Raw genomic sequence first — 22871 nt, 5'->3', positions numbered from 1 at the left:
CAGAAAGATTTGGGAGTACCTGACTTTGAATAATAAACTGCCAGCTCTTTTATTGTTAGTTCTAATAGTGCTGAACATTTCCAGTTATTTAGCAGAAATTCCTCAAATCTGCTTGATTCTTGTGTTAACATAACCAGGCTGTGGTGGGCATGAACCCTCTTCTCCCCATTTGTTTTTGTGTTGTTGTTTTTTCATATTAAGGAGACAAGCCATGAAGCCATACTTTCCCAGTGCCTTAATTCCGAAGAAATTAAAAGCAAAGTTGTTGGCTTCCTATCAAAGGTATTTCTTAAAATAAAATGGAAGATATACTGCTGGTGCCAGATTTTCCATTTTGAAATTTAATGTTTCCTGAACAAATTATGCACATTGATAATACAGAGTTATACAGTGGACCCTTGGGTTACGTTACCTTTGGGTAACGTAACTTTGGGGTTGCGAACACGGCAATCCTGGCAGTGTATACTTTCGGGTTTCGCCACATGCGCAGAAGTGATCTATCGCGCCGCATGCATGCGCAGAAGCGGCTCCTCACGTTGTGGACTTTTTGGGGTATGTACAGACACCCGGAACGAATTGAGTTCGTATCTGGAGGGTCCACTGTATTGAGCCTTTATCAAACCAAAAGGCATAACCTGAAACAAAGATATGCAGATGACTTACCTTGTACATGTACCAAAAGATGGACCTTTGTTTATTTACACAAGTAAGGACGCTAAATCACTTCTTTGTAGTCTCTGCAGTCATACCTGTGCTTATTTATTTGAAATATTTAGATCACATCTTTCAGTCTAACGGGCCTTCTTTAAGGCAGCCAATAACCTCTAACTAAGGGAAAACTGCACTTGTAATGTTAGAAACAGTTTTCTTCCAAACTCTTGACAGTAGTAGTAGCAGCAGCAGCAACTATGAATTTAACTGCATAGTTAGGTTATTTCTGCTCTGTCTTTTCTCTCAGACCCGCCTTGTAGAGGAGACAGTGGAAGCAAGAGCAGAACGAATGAAAGAGGAAAATGTTCGTCTTAAGTGCCATTTGCGAGAAGCCACAGCAGACAGACAAAGGAGCCTGACCTCGGAGGTATGTTGCGGAATTGGGAATGCGTGTCGTAGTGATTCCTGCTATCATTTTCACATAGTTCATGATGGTGCTAAATTTGTGCCAGCAAATTGAGGGCTAAGACACACATTTTTTGTTGTTAACCTGAGCAAGTCTGTGCGCTTATGAGAATACATTGTGTGAACTATATCATGTGAGTCATGTCACATGATCACAGCAGTTTATAGGAATTGCTGCTTCCTATCTGTATTTTTCCAGTTCATGCAGTCATTAGTCAGGCAAACAAAAATACTAATTTGGGGTCTATTAGTCCTCATTTTATATCCCGGTATGTAGTTTTTAAGGGACGCGGGTGGCGCTGTGGGTTAAACCACAGAGCCTAGGACTTGCTGATCAGAAGGTCGGCAGTTCGAATCCCTGCGACAGGGTGAGCTCCTGTTGCTCGGTCCCAGCTCCTGCCCACCTAGCAGTTTGAAAGCACGTCAAAGTGCAAGTAGATAACTTAAGTACCGCTCCGGCGGGAAGGTAAACGGCGTTTCCGTGTGCTGCTCTGGTTCGCCAGAAGCGGCTTAGTCATGCTGGCCACATGACCCGGAAGCTGTATGCCGGCTCCCTCGGCCAATAAAGCGAGATGAGCGCCGCAACCCCAGAGTAAGCCACGACTGGACCTAATGGTCAGGGGTCCCTTTACCTTTATGTAGCTTTTGCTGTAAGGTAGAAAGGGATGGACTCCTGGCTGAAGGAGGGAAGATAGCACCTGCTAATCATTCTCATCAGTTGAGGAAAGGCAGTCTGGAACATGTGGGCTTCCAGTTCAGGCAGTGACACTTTATCCTGATATTAGGAAGTGAGGATAGTTCTGCATTGCGGTATATTCTTACCTTCAAGCCCTGCTTTTTATTATTAAGATACAAACTGTAAACATTTCTAACCCTTGCAATTCATGGGGAGAAAGGGTCTCTCAGTCTGTCCTACCCCCCCAGAACAGGGAAGGAATAGAATAATTAACTTCAGAATTTTTCTCTTAGAATAGCTGCCTAACTGTAGCAGGTGTACTCTGACATAAGTGCCACTGAGTTCATTGTAGCTTGGATTGCAGACTTTAAAGGGCCATGTTAGGCAGAGCCTTTTTTAGGCAGGGCATGAGGTTTTAAGACCCATTCTTTTACTGTTGAACTTCAATCATATTATTGTAATTGAGTTTATAAGTGATGGGGCCACAGCTGCTTTTATAGTCTTGCTGGTACACAAAGGTCTTGCTCTACAGATGCTTGTTATACAAAACTTCACTTATCTGAATAGGAGGAATTAGTGCCCAAACCATGCTGTATATGCCACAGATAGTCAAGCAGCTGGATCTGTGTGTGATACAGTAAACAAATAAGCAGGCTTAAACAAGCCTTACTTGTTGCATTTTGCTGATCTGCAACAGCCATTTTGCCAGAAACCATGATGAGAGGGAGGGGAAAGAGACTGGACAAATAAGAGAGCATTTGTTTCCTTGTTTGCCTTTTGCAATGTTTCAGAGGGTTTTCCTGTCGTTTTGGGGTCAAAACTCCATGCTTGAGAACGTATTAGAAATTTTCCCATAGTAATCGTTGACACATTATGCAAAAGCTTGTTTAATTACTGATTTCCAGGAATGCATTATATTCAGTAAACACAACCTGCATGTATATAATAGCCCATGTTGGGGCTTTTCGTTTGTTGGAATGAGAAGTAACTAGTAGTCTGAGAGCTGCTTTTAAAAATAAACACTGTCATGAGAAGTGACCCCTTTTGGTATTGCAACCTTTTTCTTTGGAGTTTGCAATTACAGGCCAAGAAGATAGTGCCCGACAAAGTGTATCATTTTGATTTTTGACTAAGCAGCACTAGCATGCTTAATGGCTATGAATCAAAATCTTGAAAATCAGGTTCCATCTTGTGTGTTGAGCAGCGACTGGGTTACAGAAGTGTCGGATTATAAAACTACTGTTTTCCATTTATAGCCCTCCCCGAAAAGAACTTGCTACTCAGCCAGTGAAGAGCAATATAAGTCAGCAGTCGACGCTGCCGGAAGGACACTGGAGGTTTTGAAAGCGCTGCTACAAAAGGGCCCACCCCCTGTTTGGTTCGCAAAGAAACTGGAAACTTTACAGATGACACTGAACAGTTTGAAGAACAGCATAAGTTGATAGATTTAATGCAACCTTTTGAGTGACTTCAGTACTGCAGACTGCAGTCCCACCAGAGATTCACAGCTCAACGCCAAAGAAACAAAGTGCAGCCCAGTGGTAATTTTAGAGTAAGCATGTTGTATAGTTTGTAAAGTTTGTAAAGTTTACAGGGTCTTATTGGTTCGAAGAGTGAAGATACTGAGCGAAGCTTATTGAACACAGAATTAAAATACATTTTTTTCTATGCCATTTCCTTTGACTTCAGTCTGCCTCCTTTACAAGAGCTTTACAAACATGTAATGGAAACTAAACTGTGAGAACGAAGATTTTTGCTGTGATGCTATTCTCCCCTAATTTAAGTTCACAGCTTCTCACACTGTACAAAAACATAGCTTTGTAAAAGACAGCCTAGAATTTCTTGCACCTCTACCTGCTGAACCAATTCTCATAAGAAATAGATTACACAAACATTTAACCAGTGAATTGTCCATTTATTTTTCCTAGTTTTCCATAAACAGTAATGGTTGGTGGAAAAAAATCAGACCACACAGCCTATCCCTCTTTCCAAGTGCACAGGGCTGGATGCATGAGTTGTCATGTGGCCTAAATGCTGCAGGTGAAAAAGGCAAGCACCTGAACGGACTCTGAAGATACCTGGGCATTGCAGAAGCAGCTATCCAACTCGAAACATAGCTCAAGGTCTTTTATCTGTCACCAGTTGGCATCATCTTCCCAGTTCAGCTCATCTTGTTCCCAGCCAACATCCACCTAGAATAAAGATAAAATGCATTAATTATATCAACAAACTCTGTAATAAACAAATGTTGCACAGCTAAGCTGCTAAGAGCCATTACTTTTTATTGGCTATCAGTGTTGATACACTTTACGTAGAAGAGTAGTACAAAAGGGATGCTGAAGGCAGAGACTCCATACCTCTAAAGTCCTGGTGGCCAACAGAGTGTTGCTCACAAGCGTCACAATTCCTTTTTTCTAGCATTACTATGAGAAAGACCATGGGCTGTATCTTAAGCCAGCTATAATATTTTTTTTTTAACTGATACAACATGTTGAACAAACAGAGGTATCCAAGTTCCAAATTCTTACCTCTGTAATTTCAGCTGCTGCAAATTTAGAAGAGAACTGTGCATCGCATTCGCTGCCGGAGACTGTGTTAAAGTTGTTCTGAATGACAGGATGGGGCCCCAGCTCTGGCAGAATCAGCAGTGCTGACGGAGGTTTGATGTCCGGGACCATGTCAGCAAACCAGTCCAGCTCTGTGTCATGCAACTCTTTCCTCTTCACCTGGATCATATACTCCTCCCCTAAACCACATTCCAACTTGGGAGGCTTCTCTAAAAGCGCCGCTTTGGGCAAACAGATTTCGTCTTGCTGGTGGTCCCTGTGGCCATAGCTGCCACTATTGATGCTGGGTCCCGGAGATGGATTACATTTGAGAGTTCTGAATTCTTTTCTGAGCTCAAACATCGTTGGAGGCAGCTGCAGCTCTGCGACGTCATTTAACCCTACAGCAGTGAGGCTGTTTCCTGAGGAGAGTTTCAAGTTAGGGCTGTCAGCTGCACCGTCCCAAGATTTGCCGTCTACATCGTGCCCAGCAAGACAGGGACTGCTGTTCACACAAAACTCTTTCCTTTGGCTCTCTACACTTTTGTCAGCCTCTGGCTTTTCACCCTCGCTCCAGTCTGGCCATTCCTCTCCTATCTTCTCAACTGCATGCTGATAACTTCCACCATTCCTCAATATATTTAGTCCACCAGGAACACCGCTTAAGTGCAGAGAGTCTTGTTCTCCTGTGAAAGACACAGTGCATATGTCTGTTTTGAGGAGGGATGCATTATAAAAATTGAAACACACCAACATACATGACTACTTGCATTGAAGAGACATAAAAGGTAATCCAAGCTGAAGAAAATCCACCAGATCAGAACATATTAACCTAGCCTGACATCTCTTACAGCTATCAACCTAACCAGTTAAAAACAGTAAGTTCAATGATATGAAAGGTCTGCAGTCTAAAGTGGGTAAGAGCTATAAATGCTAGATTTTTTTCAATACGGCAAAAGGCACTGTAGAATCTTCAGAGCCTTTTTAGAAGCAAGGACTGTGGCAATGAAAAAGAAAAAGCCAGGATTACCTTCCCTTAAGGCGACATGAGAATCTTGCCTTGGCACATGGTTCCTGCTGCTGAAGGGAAGATTCCCAGAGCTGGGGCACTTGAGAAACATGGAGTTATTCCTCTGCAGGGGCTGATAAATCAGCCTTCTCTGGCAACTTACTACATGATTAGGAGAGTCTACACGGATACACAAACCAAAGAAATATGCAAAAATCATCTATCAACAATATTTGCTTTTCAAAACTTCCACTTATTCATACGCAAAGGTATAATTCTAAGCAGTTTAAAGTATGGCTAAATTTACTGTAGATTCCGGCGTATAAGGCGACTTTTGAACCCCAGAAAATCTCCAAAGTCGGGGGTCGCCTTATACACCGAGTATGGTTGTGGCAGGTGGTGGCAGCTGTGCAGGATGCAGCCAGGCAGTGGCTGCAGGCTGGAGAGAGTTAACCCATGTGGCGACGGCTGCACGGGAGGCAGCCAGGCAGCAGCTGCGGGCTTGAGAGAACTACAGGCAGCAACTCTTCCCACCCATCCCGTTCGAAGCCCTTGCCCTCTCGCCCGTCCACCCTGCCACCATGGGGACCGCCGGATAGCAGGCAGCTATCCCGAAGCAGCAGCAACTGTGGCAGCCTCCCCTTCCCACGGCGAGGTGGTGCGCGGCTTCGGCTGGGGCTCCAAAGAGCTGGGGATCCCCACAACTGCCAGAACCACCAGCCGGTAAGCACAGCCCTCTGCTTTGCTGGATAGCCGATTGGGGCTCACTCGCCTCGCCTCGGGCTGCTGCTAGTTGGCTGCAGGCGAGGGTAGTCTTATACGGCGAGTATATCCCAAACTCTATATTTTAACAGGAAAAGTTGGGGATCATCTAATACGCCCAGTTGCCTAATACACCGGACGGAATCTGCGGTATTTTGAATTCTGGCATCCTTTAATGAAGCCAACCAATCCGAATACATATAGTATTTGCACCTAACTGGAATTTATTTTTGTCAGTTGCACTTTTTAGCATACCAAGCGCATTTGATCACTCTGCCCTGATTTCTCACAAACAGGTCTTGGGGAAAGACAAGGGTTTCTCTCACTTGTTAGGCTATGAAGACGGTAAGAAACAGCAGAGTCTGTTGTGCTTTTTTAAAAAAAGAAACTTTAAACACTGCAAGCCTAGCTGGGGGAGCGGGAGCATATTTATTTCCTTTGTGTTTTAGTTTGGGGGAAGATATCAAACAGCATGGGAGGCTCCTGCTGTCTGTGTCCAACCAATGGAAGTGAGAGCTGGAAAGGGATGAAAGCTGTTAATCATTGTTGCCAGAGGTCCATGTGCCCTCGGTGGAATGAAAGATACCTAAGCTGGGCTTTTAGGCACTGTGGTGTTAGCATAAACCCATAACAAACTATTAAGTGACAACACAAACATACATTTAGGAAGGTAGGCACCAAACCTTTTGCATAAACTATAAACTTGAGCACCAGACTCAAACAACTTGATTATAGAAAGGAGGATCATCTGCAGAGACAATTTCAAGATTCTGGAAGACTTTAAATGAGAGCTTCTTCCCCCTCCACCCAAGAGAGATTCTACCCATACATACTGAAATTTTAAGTAAAGGTTCCATTTAAAATAGATTCAGGAGCTGGGGGGGGGGGGCGGGATGAGAGGACAACCAGCTGCTCAGCATGCACACAAAATATGAACAGCTGAGCCTATTACAATTGGCGCATAGTATTTTTTATTAGGCTTGTTCCATCAATGGGAGCAATGACCTCTACTAACCGCACTTTTGACTCACATGCCACAAGTAAATTTTCTGTTTAGAGCTGGTTTCCTAAACAAACCCTGAGGAGAAAATCACTGGGTTCGGCACCTATTCCCAGCTGAGAGCTAACCGTCAGCCCTGGTGCTTTCCTAATTAGAGCATCAATGTCGTGTCTTTCAGAAAATAGTTCACTAATTATAATCTGTTGCTCCAGTTACAATCTCTGCTCTGGTTTGAGAAGAGCAGGCCTATGTGCAGCTCAACTGGTTTGTAGGAGAGCTTGAAACCTGCTGTTATTTACTTACCTTCTGGGGAAAGGTCTGTGGTTTTCGTGAAGCTTGGAGCTGAGCTTTTGAAGATCTTTGTCCTGTCGCCTCCCACAACAACTTCTGGTCCGAGCAGTGAAACCAGCACCCCTAAGCTTTGCAGCGTTGCAGCCACCAGAGAGTCGCTGGTATCTCGCAGCCCCAGTAAAACCTAGAATAAGGACAGGCTATCAAGCACAAGCCTGTTCAACTGGGAAACCGTTTGCTGCAGGTTCTTTACCCTCTCTTGACAGCCCAACCAAGGCCCTGTGACATGCTTCAATCTAGCCAACTTCCTTCTGAAACCAATGTGGGTAAGTGAGCGAGCCCCACCTCCCTACAACACCCTGGCTTCTTCACAAAACCAGTTATAATGAGATACTAGGTAGCATCTGCCTATGGTGGATTCTAACCCTGAACACAGACATAAGGGTTTGGAGAAGGAGGTTCAGTGTGAGTCATGCCAAAAAACAGGATTTGTCGACTAAATGGGAAATAGGGCTATGATTGCACAGCACGGGATGGGAAATCCGTGTGATTCAAATCCAGTTCCCAGGGATGGAGGCCCCCGTTTCCTGGCCCTGCTTTAGGAGAAGGGCACATTTGTTTCTGCAGTTACACACAGCAGCAAAGCTGAAGAAGGGGGGAGATAGGATATGTGGATATACTTGTGCCAGTGCTGGACAGCCTTTATTTTGTCGGTAAACAAGTGCTTTCTTGATACGTTAGTCCCAGATTCCTGCCTTGTCATATTCACCTGTGGCAATATTACATTTTTCAGCTCTTTCTGAGTGAACAGCTCTGCGTAGGCATCTAGGTGAGACAGCAATACCATCCGAACGTGCTCTTCATGCACCTCAAACAGTTTCAGCAGCACGGGGCTGACGTGCGCCTGGAACACGGCCGGAGACAGCAGACCATTGATTTGGCTCTCGCCCACTTTATCTAAAGCAAAAAGGGTTGGAAGGGTCAACGGGGTGTCTGCTGAAGTTGGCGATTTGAAACAGCCAACGCGGACAGGAAAATGTCTCTACTACCACACAAAGCCTTCAATCTTACAGTAATGTGTGGCAGCTTTTCTCTAGCGATGCTGCAGCTGGGAGAAGCTTAGCGCTTCCATCAGCCAGAAAAGCAGTTGCTGCACGGAATGCTTCTTCTCTGCCCCCAAATTCCCAGTTGGCCTGGGATTGTAAAATGGAAGGAAAGCATGCACAGGTCTCACACATTACCCAGGGCACTAAGGGCTGCTGGGTTGTGTGGCTCTGCGAGAGTTACAGCAAGCCGCCTTGAGAATCGTGGTCTAAAGATGGGACACAAATAAACGACGAAGCAGCAGCAAGTCCAATGCATTGACCTATTGACTTCTCGTGGTTGCAGGTGGGCAGGCACTATAGGAAAAGCAGCCTGGAGCCTTACGGGAAAAGGAATGGCATCAGTGGGTGAGAAGCAGAGTACCTTTCTTGTGCCTGGTACGTTTAGGCCAGAGGACAAGCTAATCTCTACAAGGGAGTTAGAGCATCAAGCGAGAAGGAGAGGCAGCAACAAGAAAGAATGGCCGTATTGTGGGCAGGTGTATAATGGTACAGCTGTCCCCTTCAGCAAAGCTTGAAATTCTTCATCTACTCACACTTCTAATGCGTTGCGCTTAATCTGAAGAGATAATGAAAATTTCACCTTTTCTTGGACCAAGGAGATGGGGAAGGAAACTCTTGACAGCTACAGGCTCAGCAAACACAAGCGGATTGAGCAACAGAGGTACCAACCGCAAAGCGATCAACTTTTCTGACAAGCCAGCCACTCTGTCCAGCAGGAATCTGTGTTGAGAGAGAAATTGCTCAGCCTTCGCCATTATTGCCTCGCAATGCAATTGCTGCATCAATTTCCTCCCCTCTCCTTTCTCGCTTGCCCATTTACAACCCAAACACTGGCGGAGTGTATCAGTTGTATAAATGCCCAGTGACTTGGGAGCCCAGGGCTATGGCAATAGAGCAGTGGACACAATCCTTTCGGGAATGGCAAATCTATTTCTGGTATTTCCAGATCCAAGACACACCTGGGAGTAAGTCCCACTGAATGCAATAAAGATTTATTCATTTGAAGAGATAATTTTCATTTTTTGTTACACTGAAGCTTGTATCACAGTGTTATTTGGTCACATGTATAGCGGCTAGATGTTCTGATTTATCTGCATTTTTGAAGACTACTTAAGCCTCACCCATGCTGGCCCCGAGTGATTTCTCCAGAAGGAATGGAGCCATTGAAAGCAAAAGATTTCTATGCCCTTGCTGTGTATGCCTATACATTAGAGTACTGGTGTGCTTGAAGTGAGGAACGTCAAGTGTCTCTAAACATCTACAGAGTGCAATTCTACATATCGTAGCTCAGTACTACACAATTATTTACATGATCAGACCACCATTCAGACCAGTAGCGCTCAACCAGCTAACTTCCCCAACCCTATGTATAATGGCTTTGGTTATTTTTACTTTTAAAATGTAGTATCCTTTTTTTTTTGCAACAAAATGGTGCTTATTGTTTATGTTGAAAATATGGAATGGGCATGGGGGAGAGAAATGTTCACTGCATGCTTCACAACTGAACTAATACCCAACTGTCTAAAGTGGGGGCTCTGTTGCCACTAAGTTACGGTCCTAAAATGAACTAGTTGAGACCGTGATTCTCATTTGCACCCTCATATACATGAGAACTAGTAATTAGACAGGACGTCACTTGCAGTCATTGCAAAAGGAAGATATTTTTCTGCAACGTGCCACTGTTCTGACAGACACAAAACAACGTTTTTCAAGAATGTTACCACAGCTTTTTTGGAGTTAAAAGGACCCCTTTTCAATCTGTGCATTAAAACCAAATCACACAGTTGATGCCCCCAGTTACCAGAGAAAATACTAATAAAAATTCTATAGAAAAGAAGACTTTTTATAAATAGTGGCAAGCTAACCTAAGTAATCAATTAGCTACTGACATATTTCACTTACTTGAAAAATTCAGTTTTCTCCTCTTCCGTTTTCAGTGTTAGACTGTTCAGAAAGCTCACAACTTCCAGAAAATCATTTCTGATAATAAACAAAAGTCACTATGCATCAAGAATTGAGAAGCAGAAGCAAAAGGAATTCAGTATCCACAAAGGAACAGAAATGCTTTAGTAAAGTAGAGATAGTGAAAGAAGGGTAAGGTTATTGCATTTTAGTGTTCTGTTGGAAGCCACCCAGAGTGGCTGGGGAAACCCAGCCAGATGGGCAGGGTATAAATAATCATTATTATTATTATCATTTTGTCTCATCTCATGCTGCTGGAAATCAAGGGGTCATCTAATGAAACAATGCTGGAAGAATCAGGAAAGACAAAAGTACTTATTTACATGGTGGTATGAGATCACTGGCGCCAGGTATAGGGGGTGCTAGGGGCTCCAGACCCCTCAATATTGAGGGGGGCGACATCCCCGTCACTGCCAGCCCACACCCAGAAGCCGAAAGGGGGATGGGATGAGCAAGGGCGAGCAGCGGAGCTCAGCACTGTGCTCCTCCTCCATGCAGCTTGTCCCACTAGAGCGGATGCGTCATGTGATGCACCCCCCCATGTAACTGGTGTTGGCACCTCTGTATGGGATTCACTTCTACATGATGTAGCGATTGATGGCCCCCACCATCCCTGACGGCTTTAAAAGGGGGTGAGACATTCATGGAGGAGCAGCTGGTTAGTGCAATGCGCTCTATGTGGGGCTACCTTTGAAGGTGACCTGGAAACTACAACTAATCCAGAATGTGGCAGCTAGACTGGTGACTGGGAGCGGCCACCAAGACCATATAACACCGGTCTTGAAAGAACTGCACTGGCTCCCAGTACGTTTCCGAGCACAATTCAAAATGTTAGCGTTGACCTTTAAAGCCCTAAATGGCCTCGGCCCAGTATACCTGAAGGAGCATCTCCACTCCCATCGTTCTGCCCGGACGCTGAGGTCCAGCTCTGAGGGCCTTCTGGCGGTTCCCTCGCTGTAAGAAGCGAAGTTACAGGAAACCGAAGGCAGAGGGCCTTCTCGATAGTGGCACCCACCCTGTGGAACACCCTCCACCAGATGTCAAAGAGAAAAATAACTACCAAACGTTTAGAAGATATCTAAAGGCAGCCCTGTTTAGGGAAGCTTTTAATGTTTAATAGGTTATTGTATTTTAGTGTTTTGTTGGAAGCCGCCCAGAGTGGCTGGGGAAACTCAGCCAGATTGGGGGGGGGTATAAATAATAAAATTATTATTATTATTATTATTGGCTACTAGTCATGATGCCTACATTGTACTCCCACTGACAGTATACCTCTGAATACACTAATCTAGAAGGGTGTATGGCTTGAGAGCCAGTGTGGTGTAGTGGTTAAGAGCAGTAGTCATGTAATCTGGGGAACCGGGTTCGAGTCTCCGCTCCTCCACATGCAGCTGCTGGGTGACCTTGGGCTAGTCACACTTCTTTGAAGTCTCTCAGCCCCACTCACCTCACAGAGTGTTTGTTGTGGGGGAGGAAGGGAAAGGAGAATGTTAGCCGCTTTGAGACTCCTGAAGGGGAGTGAAAGGCGGGATATCAAATCCAAACTCTTCTTCCTCTTCTTCTTCTTGATCTAGCAGGGCTTTTCTTACAGTCTTAGTAGTCGTATCTTGGTTTTCAAATGCCTTGGTACTCGGACATTTTGACTCCCGAACACTGCAAACCTGGAAGTGAGCGTCCCGGTTTGCAAACGTTTTTCGGAAGTGCAGGAAGCTCCTGCAGCCAATCAGAAGCGCCGCCTTGTTTTTCGAACCATTCCGGGAGTTGAATGGACTCCCAGAATGGATTAAGTTTGACAACCAAGGTACCACTGTAGAATTAAAATTTGGGGTTGTATCCAACGATGTTCTGCTCAGCACAATGGACCTATGTTAGTCATGCCCATTAACTTCAACTGGGTCTAGTGAAAGTACAACCAACAGTGGATACAACTCTTTCAACTTTAGAAGGAAATTATAGGACCTGGCCTTAGCCTACTTAAGTCTTCAGATGAATACTTCAACTTCAGTATGTATATTAACTGACAGAACTGAATTACGCAACAATTCAAATATGAGGATACCGTGACATTTCTCTTAATCATAACTTCTTGCAATTATGGTTGGGAAGTCTATTTTGTTTACCAGAGGCCAGAATTTAGGCAATTTCGACCACTGGGTGTGAGAAATGTCGGCAAATGTAACCTAGAAAATCGGGATTTCTAAGAGCGTCATTTCACATCACACCACTAAAATTGGAGTGATTGCACTTGTAGCATATGATGGTCACTTTAATGCCCCGCTCCTAATCCGTAATTAAATTCTTTTAAGGAGTACGCTTGTTACATATCCCTAGTTGTACGGCTCCTTTCACCCACACTCAAGAAACTTCTGACGATGACCTCTGAATTTCATACTTAGGTAAGCTTTTAAGGCATCGGCACACATTCTAAGAGTATGCTCACCTGAAGAATTCATGCAGCAATAAACTGGATAGTGGAGAGCGGCCCATAAAATCTGGGTTTAGCAAAGTAGACTGTAAAGTGTGGTGAAAGCTGGATATAACGTCCTCTGAAACTGAAAGACAGTTTAGCAATCAAATCTATGTTAGAAACTCAGAGCAAAAAGACAGCCTCAAGCAATAGTGGGGGCAATTAAGGTTCATTCTTCTGCACCATAAGCTTAACAGCAACACTTTCAACAACAGGAATGACTTTTCCTGCAGCTTAAGAATGCAGAAAACAAGGTTTGGCCAGATGGCAATGCAAACACTAAGTACTAAGAAATATCCTTCCAAACCAACACAAGGAGAGAAAACCCTTAAAAATAATATTAGCTTCTACTTTAGAACTTAGTCCTACTTGATAAATTATGGGAAAGTACTCTTAAGGAAGTCATTCCTCGTGCCATTTAGCTGTTGGAGCTTCCACAGGTATGTGGCACAAATGCCTGGGAATATTTAGGGCAGATTCTCTTCCACCAAGTGGGCCAATAATATAAAATATGCCAGAATGACCTCAATGCAGATTACCATGCTATTTATCTAAACCCTTAATTGCAGGTGGGACAATTAAGCCATTGCTATGTTTGCACTGGGACGCGGGTGGCGCTGTGGGTTAAACCACAGAGCCTAGGACTTGCCGATCAGTCAGCGGTTCTAATCCCTGCAACGGGATGAGCTCCCGTTGCTCGGTCCCTGCTCCTGCCAACCTAGCAGTTCAAAAGCACGTCAAAGTGCAAGTAGATAAATAGGTGCCACTCCAGCGGGAAGGAAAACGGCGTTTCTGTGCGCTGCTCTGGTTTGCCAGAAGCGGCTTAGTAATGTTGGCCACATGACGTGGAAGCTGTACGCTGGCTCCCTCAGCCTATAAAACGAGATGAGCGCCGTAACCCCAGAGTCGGTCACGACTGGACCTAACGGTCAGGGGTCCCTTTACCTTTACATTCTGCATATACTCTAGAGCGCTGAGAAACCATTTTAAATAGCAAACCACTGTTAGCTACTGCACAGCGCTTGCATTTAGGACAGCTGTTGCTCAGACTCAATACAGCAGAATCTCTCATGGAGGAACCCTGTGTATTAAAGTCCCTTAATACCATTCATTACAATCTTTAAAAGGCGACATGTTGTCCCTTAAATTGCAAACAAAACCATCACACCACTTAAGAAGTCATTTCCTACGTGGGGTATATTTGGAACCAGGACATTTGTTCAACAACACCACCAAATTCTGAACTATCAGGGAAATAATAGACAACTCAATTCCTCTGGAGTGAATGTTCTGCTAAGGCAACAATTTTAACTGCAAGTACATATTTTCCATACCAAAAGCAGCTCCTTAGAAGAGTCAGTCACAAAGGGAACTTGGGATTACTTATTTGCAATGATGCCATTTCAATTCCAAGAACTCTTACCCTCTTCATTTAAAAAAGTCAGCAGGTTTTCAACCATTACACCAAATGAGTAGGCATCACGGGAATGCCCTTGGCCGTCAGGAAGAAGTTGGAAGTCGTCAGACTAGAGTAATAGAAAGAGGATCACACAGCAGAAAGTGGCTTAGTCCCTTTGAAAATACTTCCCACCTCTGACTCCAGTTTGTACAAAATTTATTTTATAGCCCTGCCTTTCCATTAAAGTGTTCAACGCAAATTACAATAATTAAGAACAATACCATAACAAAATACAAAAACAATGGAAAACAACAGACCATATAGTAGCAAGGAGTCTAAAAAACACAAAAGCTTAAAAGTCTAGTCACAAATTGGGGGAAAAAACAGGATACTGAATTTTAAATACACTTTACATGTTAAAATACGACTTGAAAAGGCAAGCAGGGATTTTGTGGAGCCAAATTTGGACTCTGGTTAAAAATGTTTACAGACAGAAAATCCAGAGACAACGTTCTTGAGGGTTTCCCCACGCAATTCCAAAATAGAAATTTAACAGCAACTTCATCTTAGCATCTTTTAAAGTATCTTCCCCACAGAAGATAACTTTAAGTTAGCTGCTTATTGGCTCCACCCATCAAATTAAAAATGGATAGTTTTCTGAGCTTATTTTTCAGATCTCCCACATAAACAATGGAGAAAACTTACCAGTTCTTCAGGTGGAATGCCAGTCTTCTCCCGTATTGACTTGATACTATGCAGGAACTATAAAGAGAGAAGACGCCTTTGAGCCAATGAATGGTGATTTTAGTACTGGGCAAGACTATTGCTTATTAAATTTGCACACCACACTTCATCGGTAGATCTCAGGGGGATTGAAACATGACAAATTACGAAAAGCATATACTACAGAAGTCTTCACATGTTAGCTGTCATCCTTATAATCTTGGCCATACATTGATCAAATATTCAAGAAGCTGCGTCTTTCCTCTCTGTTTCACCCCGGAAGTAGCAGCTGTCCAGAATGCCTTGCCCAACACAGTGCTCTGTAGAAGCATGGACTCCTCAACAGGATATATTAAAGTGGGAATAAAACCACTACACAGGATGCCTCTATTTTGTGGAGTTAGTTTCCTTTTACGGCTCCATCATAGAGGAAGATTGCATAGTACTGTGCCAGCCAAAAGGAACAGGAGGTGCTGCTGATGATAGGCATGTTGTAAACAAAATTTGATCTTTTCCCCTTATGGGGTATCCAGGAGCCCATATAGAGTCCTTACGTGGGTTCCCTATTGGTAGGAGAAAATAACAGAGGCCAAACAGAGAATATTGAGAAGCAAAGCAGCTAGTAAGCCTGATCTTTATTAAAGCTGTTGCAACAGGGTGCTCCCTTCACACGCAGGAGGACGGAGGAGGACCCAGAACAAAGGTGTCCCTGCCCTTATATAGACATTTTAAATTCCCTGCCCTGGAGCTCAAGACCATACATCATACATACATCACAGAAGGGGTGTAACCCAAGACCACCACCCCACAAACATCATACCTACATCACAGAAAAGGCGGTCTACAACAGAAATTTGAATGTTGTTGTTTTTCCTGTCTGCCAGGTTATCTGATAATGCCTTATCTGATTGCCTTTCCTGGTAGCTTGCTCATCCCTTTGAAATGGTGACTACTAAATTCCTGTAACAAGGAAGGTTTTTTCACCTCCTCCCTCCTTGCAGAGAAACATTTGGTCAGCTTGGGAGTCAAAATGGTTTCAGGACAGTCTTTCTGTGCTGCTTCAGACATGTTACACATTTATGTACGTATTTGCTTGGTACATTTATGAACATTTATTATATATCTAAGACCTTAAAATTCTTATAACAGCACTTCTAAAATTCTTATTTGAAAGATGCACCTAAGAATAACCTGACTCACATGGCACAGTAAACCAAACAACGGCTTGCCGGGAAACTGAAAATGTGCAGGCTCCTGGAGAGGAGCTCACAGCTGCTTCGCTCCTCTACAGTCCTTTGTGCTCTCGTGCCGTGCTGAGCTAAGCCAACATTTGCCTTATTGAGTGGACCGAACTAGGATTACTGATTAAGCTCTGTCATCAATAACCATGAGCTGCAGCCAAGAATAAACCCACAAAACCCAAGTGGCAATAGCATTACTCTCAGGTTTGCCATGTTATTAAAAAAAGGTTGAGTTGATTTCATTTGTGATATTTTACTTCACGTTTAGGAAATATTTTGTATACTTCTTTGCTATGTTTATTGTCAATTTCTTCTTGTATTTTTGTCCTTGGTAATGTGTAATGTTTATGTTGATACTAAAGCAGATGCTCTATTTAGTTGTGCTTTTACAGAATGTAGAAATTCCCTGGTATTGTTTGTATAACCCAGGCATAAGCAAACTCGGCCCTCCAGACATTTTGAGACTACAATTCCCATCATCCCTGGTCCTGTTAGCTAGGGATGATGGGAGCTGTAGTCCCAAAACATCTGGAGGGCCGAGTTTGCCTATGCCTGGTATAACCTACGTTGTTGTTAACCACCTGCTTTGTTCAAATATAAGCAGGATATAAATCGCTCAAATAAGTCAATAACTTGCTTGTTCATTGTAGCCTACAGGAGCTAGTGAACTTTTGGCTAAAAGATAATTAGCTGCCACTCTTGCTGAACGCCATCATTTAAGGCAGCATTAAATGCCCTCCAGGCAATGTTCTAGTCCAGCTAGTCAGGGTTGCTGGAAGATGCAGGCTTGCTAATGAGCCCACACGCATTTCAACCTAACTTTAAATTACCCGACGCAGGGAGTTCAATAGCAAAGACCACCCAGAAGCCAGGAAATGCCCTCCTTGGGCATGGCAAAGGAGTGGCCTATGTGACTCTACCTCTGCTGTTGCTTCATTCTGGTTGCAGACAGTTTCCATGCCTCCTAGCTTCCAGTGCCCATCTTCACTCACAAATACAGAAGATAAGCAAACATTGTTGTGTGTCAGGTGTCCCTAGAATACATTTTGAAAGGAAGGGAAAACATACAATAAGACTGGGAATAATTGTAGGCATAAAGCGCTTGTTAGTACTAATTGGGTGTCACGAGACTCCAGAGGAGCGCTGCCAAAACCACAGAGGAGGTTTATATGCCACCAGAGAGCTCTTGCAAGGAGAGGAGCTGTATGCCAGGCCAAATTTAACTAGCATAACTCAGTTTACTCCCAGCACACCATATCTGGGCAAGGAGAGAAATTTATTCTGCCTCAGGGTGTGCTCCCTTCAAATCTGCAGAAGAAGCACAAAACAACTGCTGAACAAACCAGATGGGAGACATTGCAATGAATCACGTAAAAGACTGGAAAAATACAAAGCCAGCTTCAGAAGGCACGTGATCTGTTGTGTATTTCAAAAGGCATTTTCCTTTATTCCAACACCTATGGCCAGATGGAAATACTGCCAACGTCCCAGCAGAAATGAATTTCCTTTCACTGCAAAACCCACAACTCCCAACTCCAGGAGCATAGGAAGATCACTATTCTTTATGCTACTAATTTCAAATAGCATCATTTCACATGTCACACACATATAAACTTCCTCTTCTTGCTGTTCTCCCACACCAGCCAAAATTTAATGCATTATTTTAAAAATCAAATTTCTAGTTCAAAACAAAGCATACAAATAACGAGTTTATGCAAAAGTATTAGCTTAATATATCTGCAAAAAAGTGCTCAAAGGAGGTCTTGCAATAAAGAATTTGTTTTACTTTTGGAACATATTACGCAACATGCATATCCAAGGGCTCTCCCTAATATGCCGTTTCAAAACCAGACAGTGTCAATCATCAATATATTACCCTGGAAGACTGAATGAGGCCTCCGAAGAACTCATCAATCCTTCTTGCCATCTGAAAGCAGCCCAGTAGCTTTGCTATCAGTTAGCATTAAGTAAATTAATTTAGCTCTGAAACTGCTCATTTGAAAAAAAAACAAGCAGACTGAAGACATATGATTTTACATGTCCAATATCTTGCATTCAAAGTAGCACAATAACCAGTTCGTCAAGCAAAGCTCCCTCCATACATTACAATTAGTTTAGGCCATGCCAATCAATGTGGTGCCCTCCAGATGTTGTGGACTCCAACTCTTATACCTAACCATGGGCAGATGATAATTGTGGTCAAACTACCTAGAGGGCACCAATGTTTTTCTATCCTAAACATTCACCTCTATTCCTAGAAGTAGAGAGAAAACCAAACCCAAAACTCACCCTATCATGGAGGAAGACAAGAGCCTGCAAAACATCATAGATACCAGCACATATCTCTGGAGAAGAGAGGGTCTCCAGTACTTTCTCCAGTGGCTGAACACGCTCTGTAACCAGGTGGATTCCATCTGTTTCCACAGTACAAGAAAGGAAGCGCAGGAGGCAAGGGTGGCGTAACGTTTTCAGGTGCTTTCAAAACGCAAGATAAAGGCACTCAGTATGGGGCATCACACATTATACATCACACATTAACATAGGGAAAAGGAACAGTAGTCTACATGGCTTTTTTTGGGCACGGCTTGATTTCCACATGATACGATTTGATTATTTAATTTCTACGCTGCTTAATATATTTAAAATATATCCAGGAAGCGTAGGGGGAAAAAACCTGAAGCAACAGTAGTCAAATAAGATATTACAAAAATACAGAGTTACATATTAAAAAGTTGCATTAATACAAAGTTACTTATGTAAATCGGTATCAATTCATTTTCCTTCTGACATACCCTCCCTCTCAGCCTCCTGGTTCTCACCCTGGGTTTGAACAAACTCCCCACCCACAAAATCCTCACAACGAGAAGAGTTTCTGGAAACAGCAGACATCACCATAGGCCTATCACTCTAGATCTGCTTTTCATGAGCAGGCCCAAGGTGAGTGATGCTCAGGCTGCCTACAGCTGTGCCCCATTCTCCACACCCAGCTCCAGGTGCAGCACATTGGCTGAGTTTTCCCCGGGATCCAGAAGATGGGGAAAGGGTCTTTCTCAACTCTCAGCTCTTCCTTTATTTGCCACTTTATTTTCTTGCTCTGTATACCCTTGTTCAATGCTGACAGCTCAATAACGTATTTCTAGTTTTCACCAGTTTCTGCTCATGTTTTGCGCTGGTGAGTTTGAGCTGTGTTGGTTAGCCAAATCTGGAAGAAGCTGAGTCATATAAGCTCAAGGCGCTGTGAATTAGCTAGAATTCCTGTTAAGTTTGGTTTGGCTCCTGCTCTAAGTTGGGTGAGTAGGGGAGAGGGAAAGCCTGCAACAAAAGGAGGATATTGTACTATTCCTAACCCGAGAGTTATCATTGTCTCTGAGGTCTTTTTATACGAACCACCCTGGAAACCGCTGGTGAAGCAAGTTCTAAATTTTTTTAAAAATAAATAATATGCCAAATATAATACAATACCTTGGCAGCTTTGTTAACATTGTCTTCATTTTCTCTCTTGTACACAAAGACAGAAGCAAGTTTGCCACGCTGCAGCACCGCTGGGTAAATATTGACTCCAGAGGGTAAAGTAAATGGAGGCTCTTGCAACGCATCACGCTTTAAAGCGCTGTTCTCTGAGCCCATTACCTTGTAAACTCAAGCCGTTTTGCAGTGGGGGTTTTCTAGTGTCAAAGCAACTTTAAAAAGAAGCGATTCCAGACAAATTAGTCCCAAGAGATGTTACTGTAAATTCCTCATAGCATTCTCTGCACAAAGATGAAAGACACAATAAATAATTTTAGATGTTGTTTTGGCTTTTCTCACACAAGAAAAACATGCATAGGATTGCCTTGAATCAGTCTTGGGACAAAGGGTTCGAATTCCAATCAGTGTGTTAAGCACAGAGATTCCAAGGTTCAAAAGACAACATCAACTTTTAACAGTTCTTTGCGTTAAAGAAACAGCCACACTATTTCTATCCGTTAATGCTAAAACATAAAGCCAGAAGTAGGAATGTACACAGGAAAACACCAGAATCTGCATTCTCTGGAAGCAGCAAATTAGCTGTGCTCACTGCCCAGCCCAAATTTTGTTCAGTCAAAAGCAGCAAAGACGAGAAGTCCACTTTAAACTTATCCACGAACATGACGTATTCAGGGTTTATAAATGAATCCAAAGAATTTCACAGCATTATAGGATTATAGAGTTGGAAACCTTTGCCCAACGTGGAACTCGAATCCATGAGATTAAGAGCCTCATGCTCTACAGACTGAGCTATCCACAGACACCTTGAAAAATTTAATATTTTGAAATTGGATCCTTTCAAAAACCTATGCCAATGAGAGAGGAAGAGGACCAGAAAAGTAAATCAGTAAGAAACCGGTTTACACACTGTATTAAGAAATAAAGAACTCAGTTGTGTTCATCTGCAACAGGCTATGTAAATCACTTGTGAATTTGCCCCTTGAGCCTGATGTTGAAACCTCTAATCATCCCTATAGGATGCACAAATTTTTCTTTTGTCCTTGGCTCTGAAGGATACAGAAAAAGCCTACTTCTAGTGACGGCCTCTTGTCTTCTAAGCACTTTTGTGTACTTCAGGTATGAATTTTCTGGTTTTCCTCTTCAGCCTTAAGCTTGTAAAACCAAGATTTTTTAATACTCCGGAAAAATGTGTTTGTTACACAACACCACCCCCACCTGTTTTGTGTGTGGACAAAATCAGATAGAATAGTACTATGTTAAGCCATTAATATTTTTGTGTGTGTTATTTAAGCAAAGTTTGATGAGCACCTGGAATTTAGCACCAGTATGTGTTGCTTTATAGCAGACCCAGATAAGAAAATCTGCCACTCATGCCGACACACTGCAAAGGTTTTACCACCATTTGCGTTTTTTTGCTTACCCTGCCCAACAAAAAAACAACCCACCTCCTTGACAGCCCTTGCTTTTCCCAACTCTTTGCTTTGTAGTAGTAGTATTAATTATAATATATTTATTTATACCCCGCCCATCTGGCTGGGTTTCCCTAGCCACTCTGGGCGGCTCCCAACGGAATATTAAAAATAGAATCAACCATTAAAAACTTCCCTAAACAGGGCTGCCTTCAGATGTCTTCTACAAGTCAGATAGTTGTTTATTTCCTTGACATCTGATAGGAGAGTGTTTGTTCTCTGGCCAAACTGTGTCATCAGGGAAAGTCTTCAGTTAACATGCACACATACACACCCAAGTCTTGCAACACTTTCAAAACCAACAGGCCTTCTGTAATAAAAGTTTAAAAGGGCAATAGCTACTTTTGTCAGATGCACTCTTAACTCCCACCACCAATAGCAACGTGGTACGCACACGATTTTTGCGCATCTAGTTCAGGGCGCACTATGTGTCCGACTGGGCTCCGTTCTGCAAGGGGTTCTCCCATAATGAAGCGGTCCGTGTTTAAGGCGTCTTCCAAGACTTTGGTGTTTTGCTTCAATGTCCAATCACAGCTCTTCCCTAGAGCAAACGAATGTGAACCAATGTGTTTGAAGGGAAATATCTAATTTGCATTCCACCAGGCCTTAAGGAGAGCCCCAACACTGACAGGCAGCACCATCAACTGATGTGTATCATCATCTTTACCATTATTACTATCATTCTTACCTTTTCTTTACCTTTTTATCATCATTGTTTACTGAATTTGTATACAGTCATACCTCGGGTTGAATGCGCTTCAGTTTGAGCACGTTCGAGTTGCGCTCCTCGGCAACCCAGAAGTAACAGAGTACGTTACTTCCAGGTTTCGCCGCCTGCGCATTTGCTCAAAATTACGTCACGCACATGCGCAGAAGCGGCGAAAAGCAACGTGCACATGCGCAGACGTGCCGTCACTAGTTATGTTTGTTTCTGGATGCGAACGGGGCTCTGGAACGGATCCCGTTCGCATCCCGAGGTACCATTGTACAGTGGTACTTCGGTTTTAAGTACTTAATTCATTCTGGAGGTCCGTACTTAACCTGAAACTGTTCTTAACCTGAAGCCCCACTTTAGCAAATGGGGCCTCCCGCTGCTGTCACGCCGCCGGAGCATGATTTCTGTTCTCATCCTGAAGCAACATTCTTAACCCAAGGTACTATTTCTGGGTTAGCGGAGTCTGTAACCTGAAGCGTATGTAACCCGAGGTACCACTGTACTGCCTTCTACCTGGAGGTCTCACGGCGGTCCACTGAATAAAACCAACACCACGAAAGACATAACCAAAACAAAAACAACCACCTTGCAATTACGTGGAAAAGACCCCATTACTCTCTCTCACACACATACACACGTGCAATGTAACAAGCAACACAAGCTCCTCCAATGGACTCCCCACAAACAGTGATCAATAGGGTTTATTTTTTTCGGGGGGACCCCAATTCCCCCCCTTTTCTCCTGAGAGAGGAGCTAGAAGGAAGAGCCCCCTCGTCGGCGGACTAGGCCCGGAGCGGCGACCCCCCCCCTTCCCGCCCCGCTCACCTGCTGCCCCGAGGGCGGGGGGCGCCCCCCGTGCCGCCCTTCCCTTCTCCGCTCCCGCACCGCCGCTACTCCCGTCAAGGCGAGTTCGGAGGCGGA

The 22871-nt window shown here is 43.6% G+C and overlaps 2 protein-coding genes across 5 annotated transcripts in view; one reads left to right on the top strand and one right to left on the bottom strand.

Moving 5' to 3' along the window:
- Positions 1 to 3465, top strand: part of FIRRM (FIGNL1 interacting regulator of recombination and mitosis) — a 26701-nt gene extending 23236 nt beyond the window's left edge. Inside the window, exons 22-24 of the mRNA XM_083743822.1 lie at positions 202 to 282; positions 959 to 1078; positions 3049 to 3465. Of these exons, the coding sequence (XP_083599948.1) occupies positions 202 to 282; positions 959 to 1078; positions 3049 to 3234 (387 nt within the window). The 3' untranslated portion in view covers positions 3235 to 3465. The remainder of the gene's footprint in view (positions 1 to 201; positions 283 to 958; positions 1079 to 3048) is intronic.
- SCYL3 (SCY1 like pseudokinase 3) lies at positions 3220 to 22871 on the bottom strand. 4 transcript variants are annotated; one of them, XM_083743852.1, is made up of 15 exons: positions 22776 to 22871; positions 21632 to 21776; positions 19761 to 20047; positions 18588 to 18773; positions 17219 to 17332; positions 15040 to 15096; positions 14359 to 14461; positions 12909 to 13020; positions 10409 to 10486; positions 9087 to 9226; positions 8170 to 8357; positions 7413 to 7584; positions 5369 to 5527; positions 4321 to 5024; positions 3220 to 3984 (listed from the first exon to the last, which is right to left on the bottom strand). In XM_083743852.1, the coding sequence occupies exons 3-15, from the start codon at positions 19923 to 19925 to the stop codon at positions 3928 to 3930; spliced, it is 2235 nt and encodes a 744-aa protein (XP_083599978.1). In that variant the 5' UTR covers positions 19926 to 20047; positions 21632 to 21776; positions 22776 to 22871; the 3' UTR covers positions 3220 to 3927. The 4 variants fall into 4 exon arrangements, with proteins under 4 accessions (XP_083599978.1, XP_083599980.1, XP_083599979.1 ...); XM_083743854.1 differs by having other exon boundaries at positions 19929 to 20047; XM_083743853.1 differs by lacking the exon at positions 21632 to 21776 and having other exon boundaries at positions 19929 to 20047.

The sequence above is a fragment of the Podarcis gaigeae genome (genome assembly GCF_964106915.1).
Source record: "Podarcis gaigeae genome assembly, chromosome: 6".
Lineage (NCBI taxonomy): Eukaryota > Metazoa > Chordata > Lepidosauria > Squamata > Lacertidae > Podarcis > Podarcis gaigeae.
This window is presented reverse-complemented; position numbering and strand designations above follow the sequence as displayed.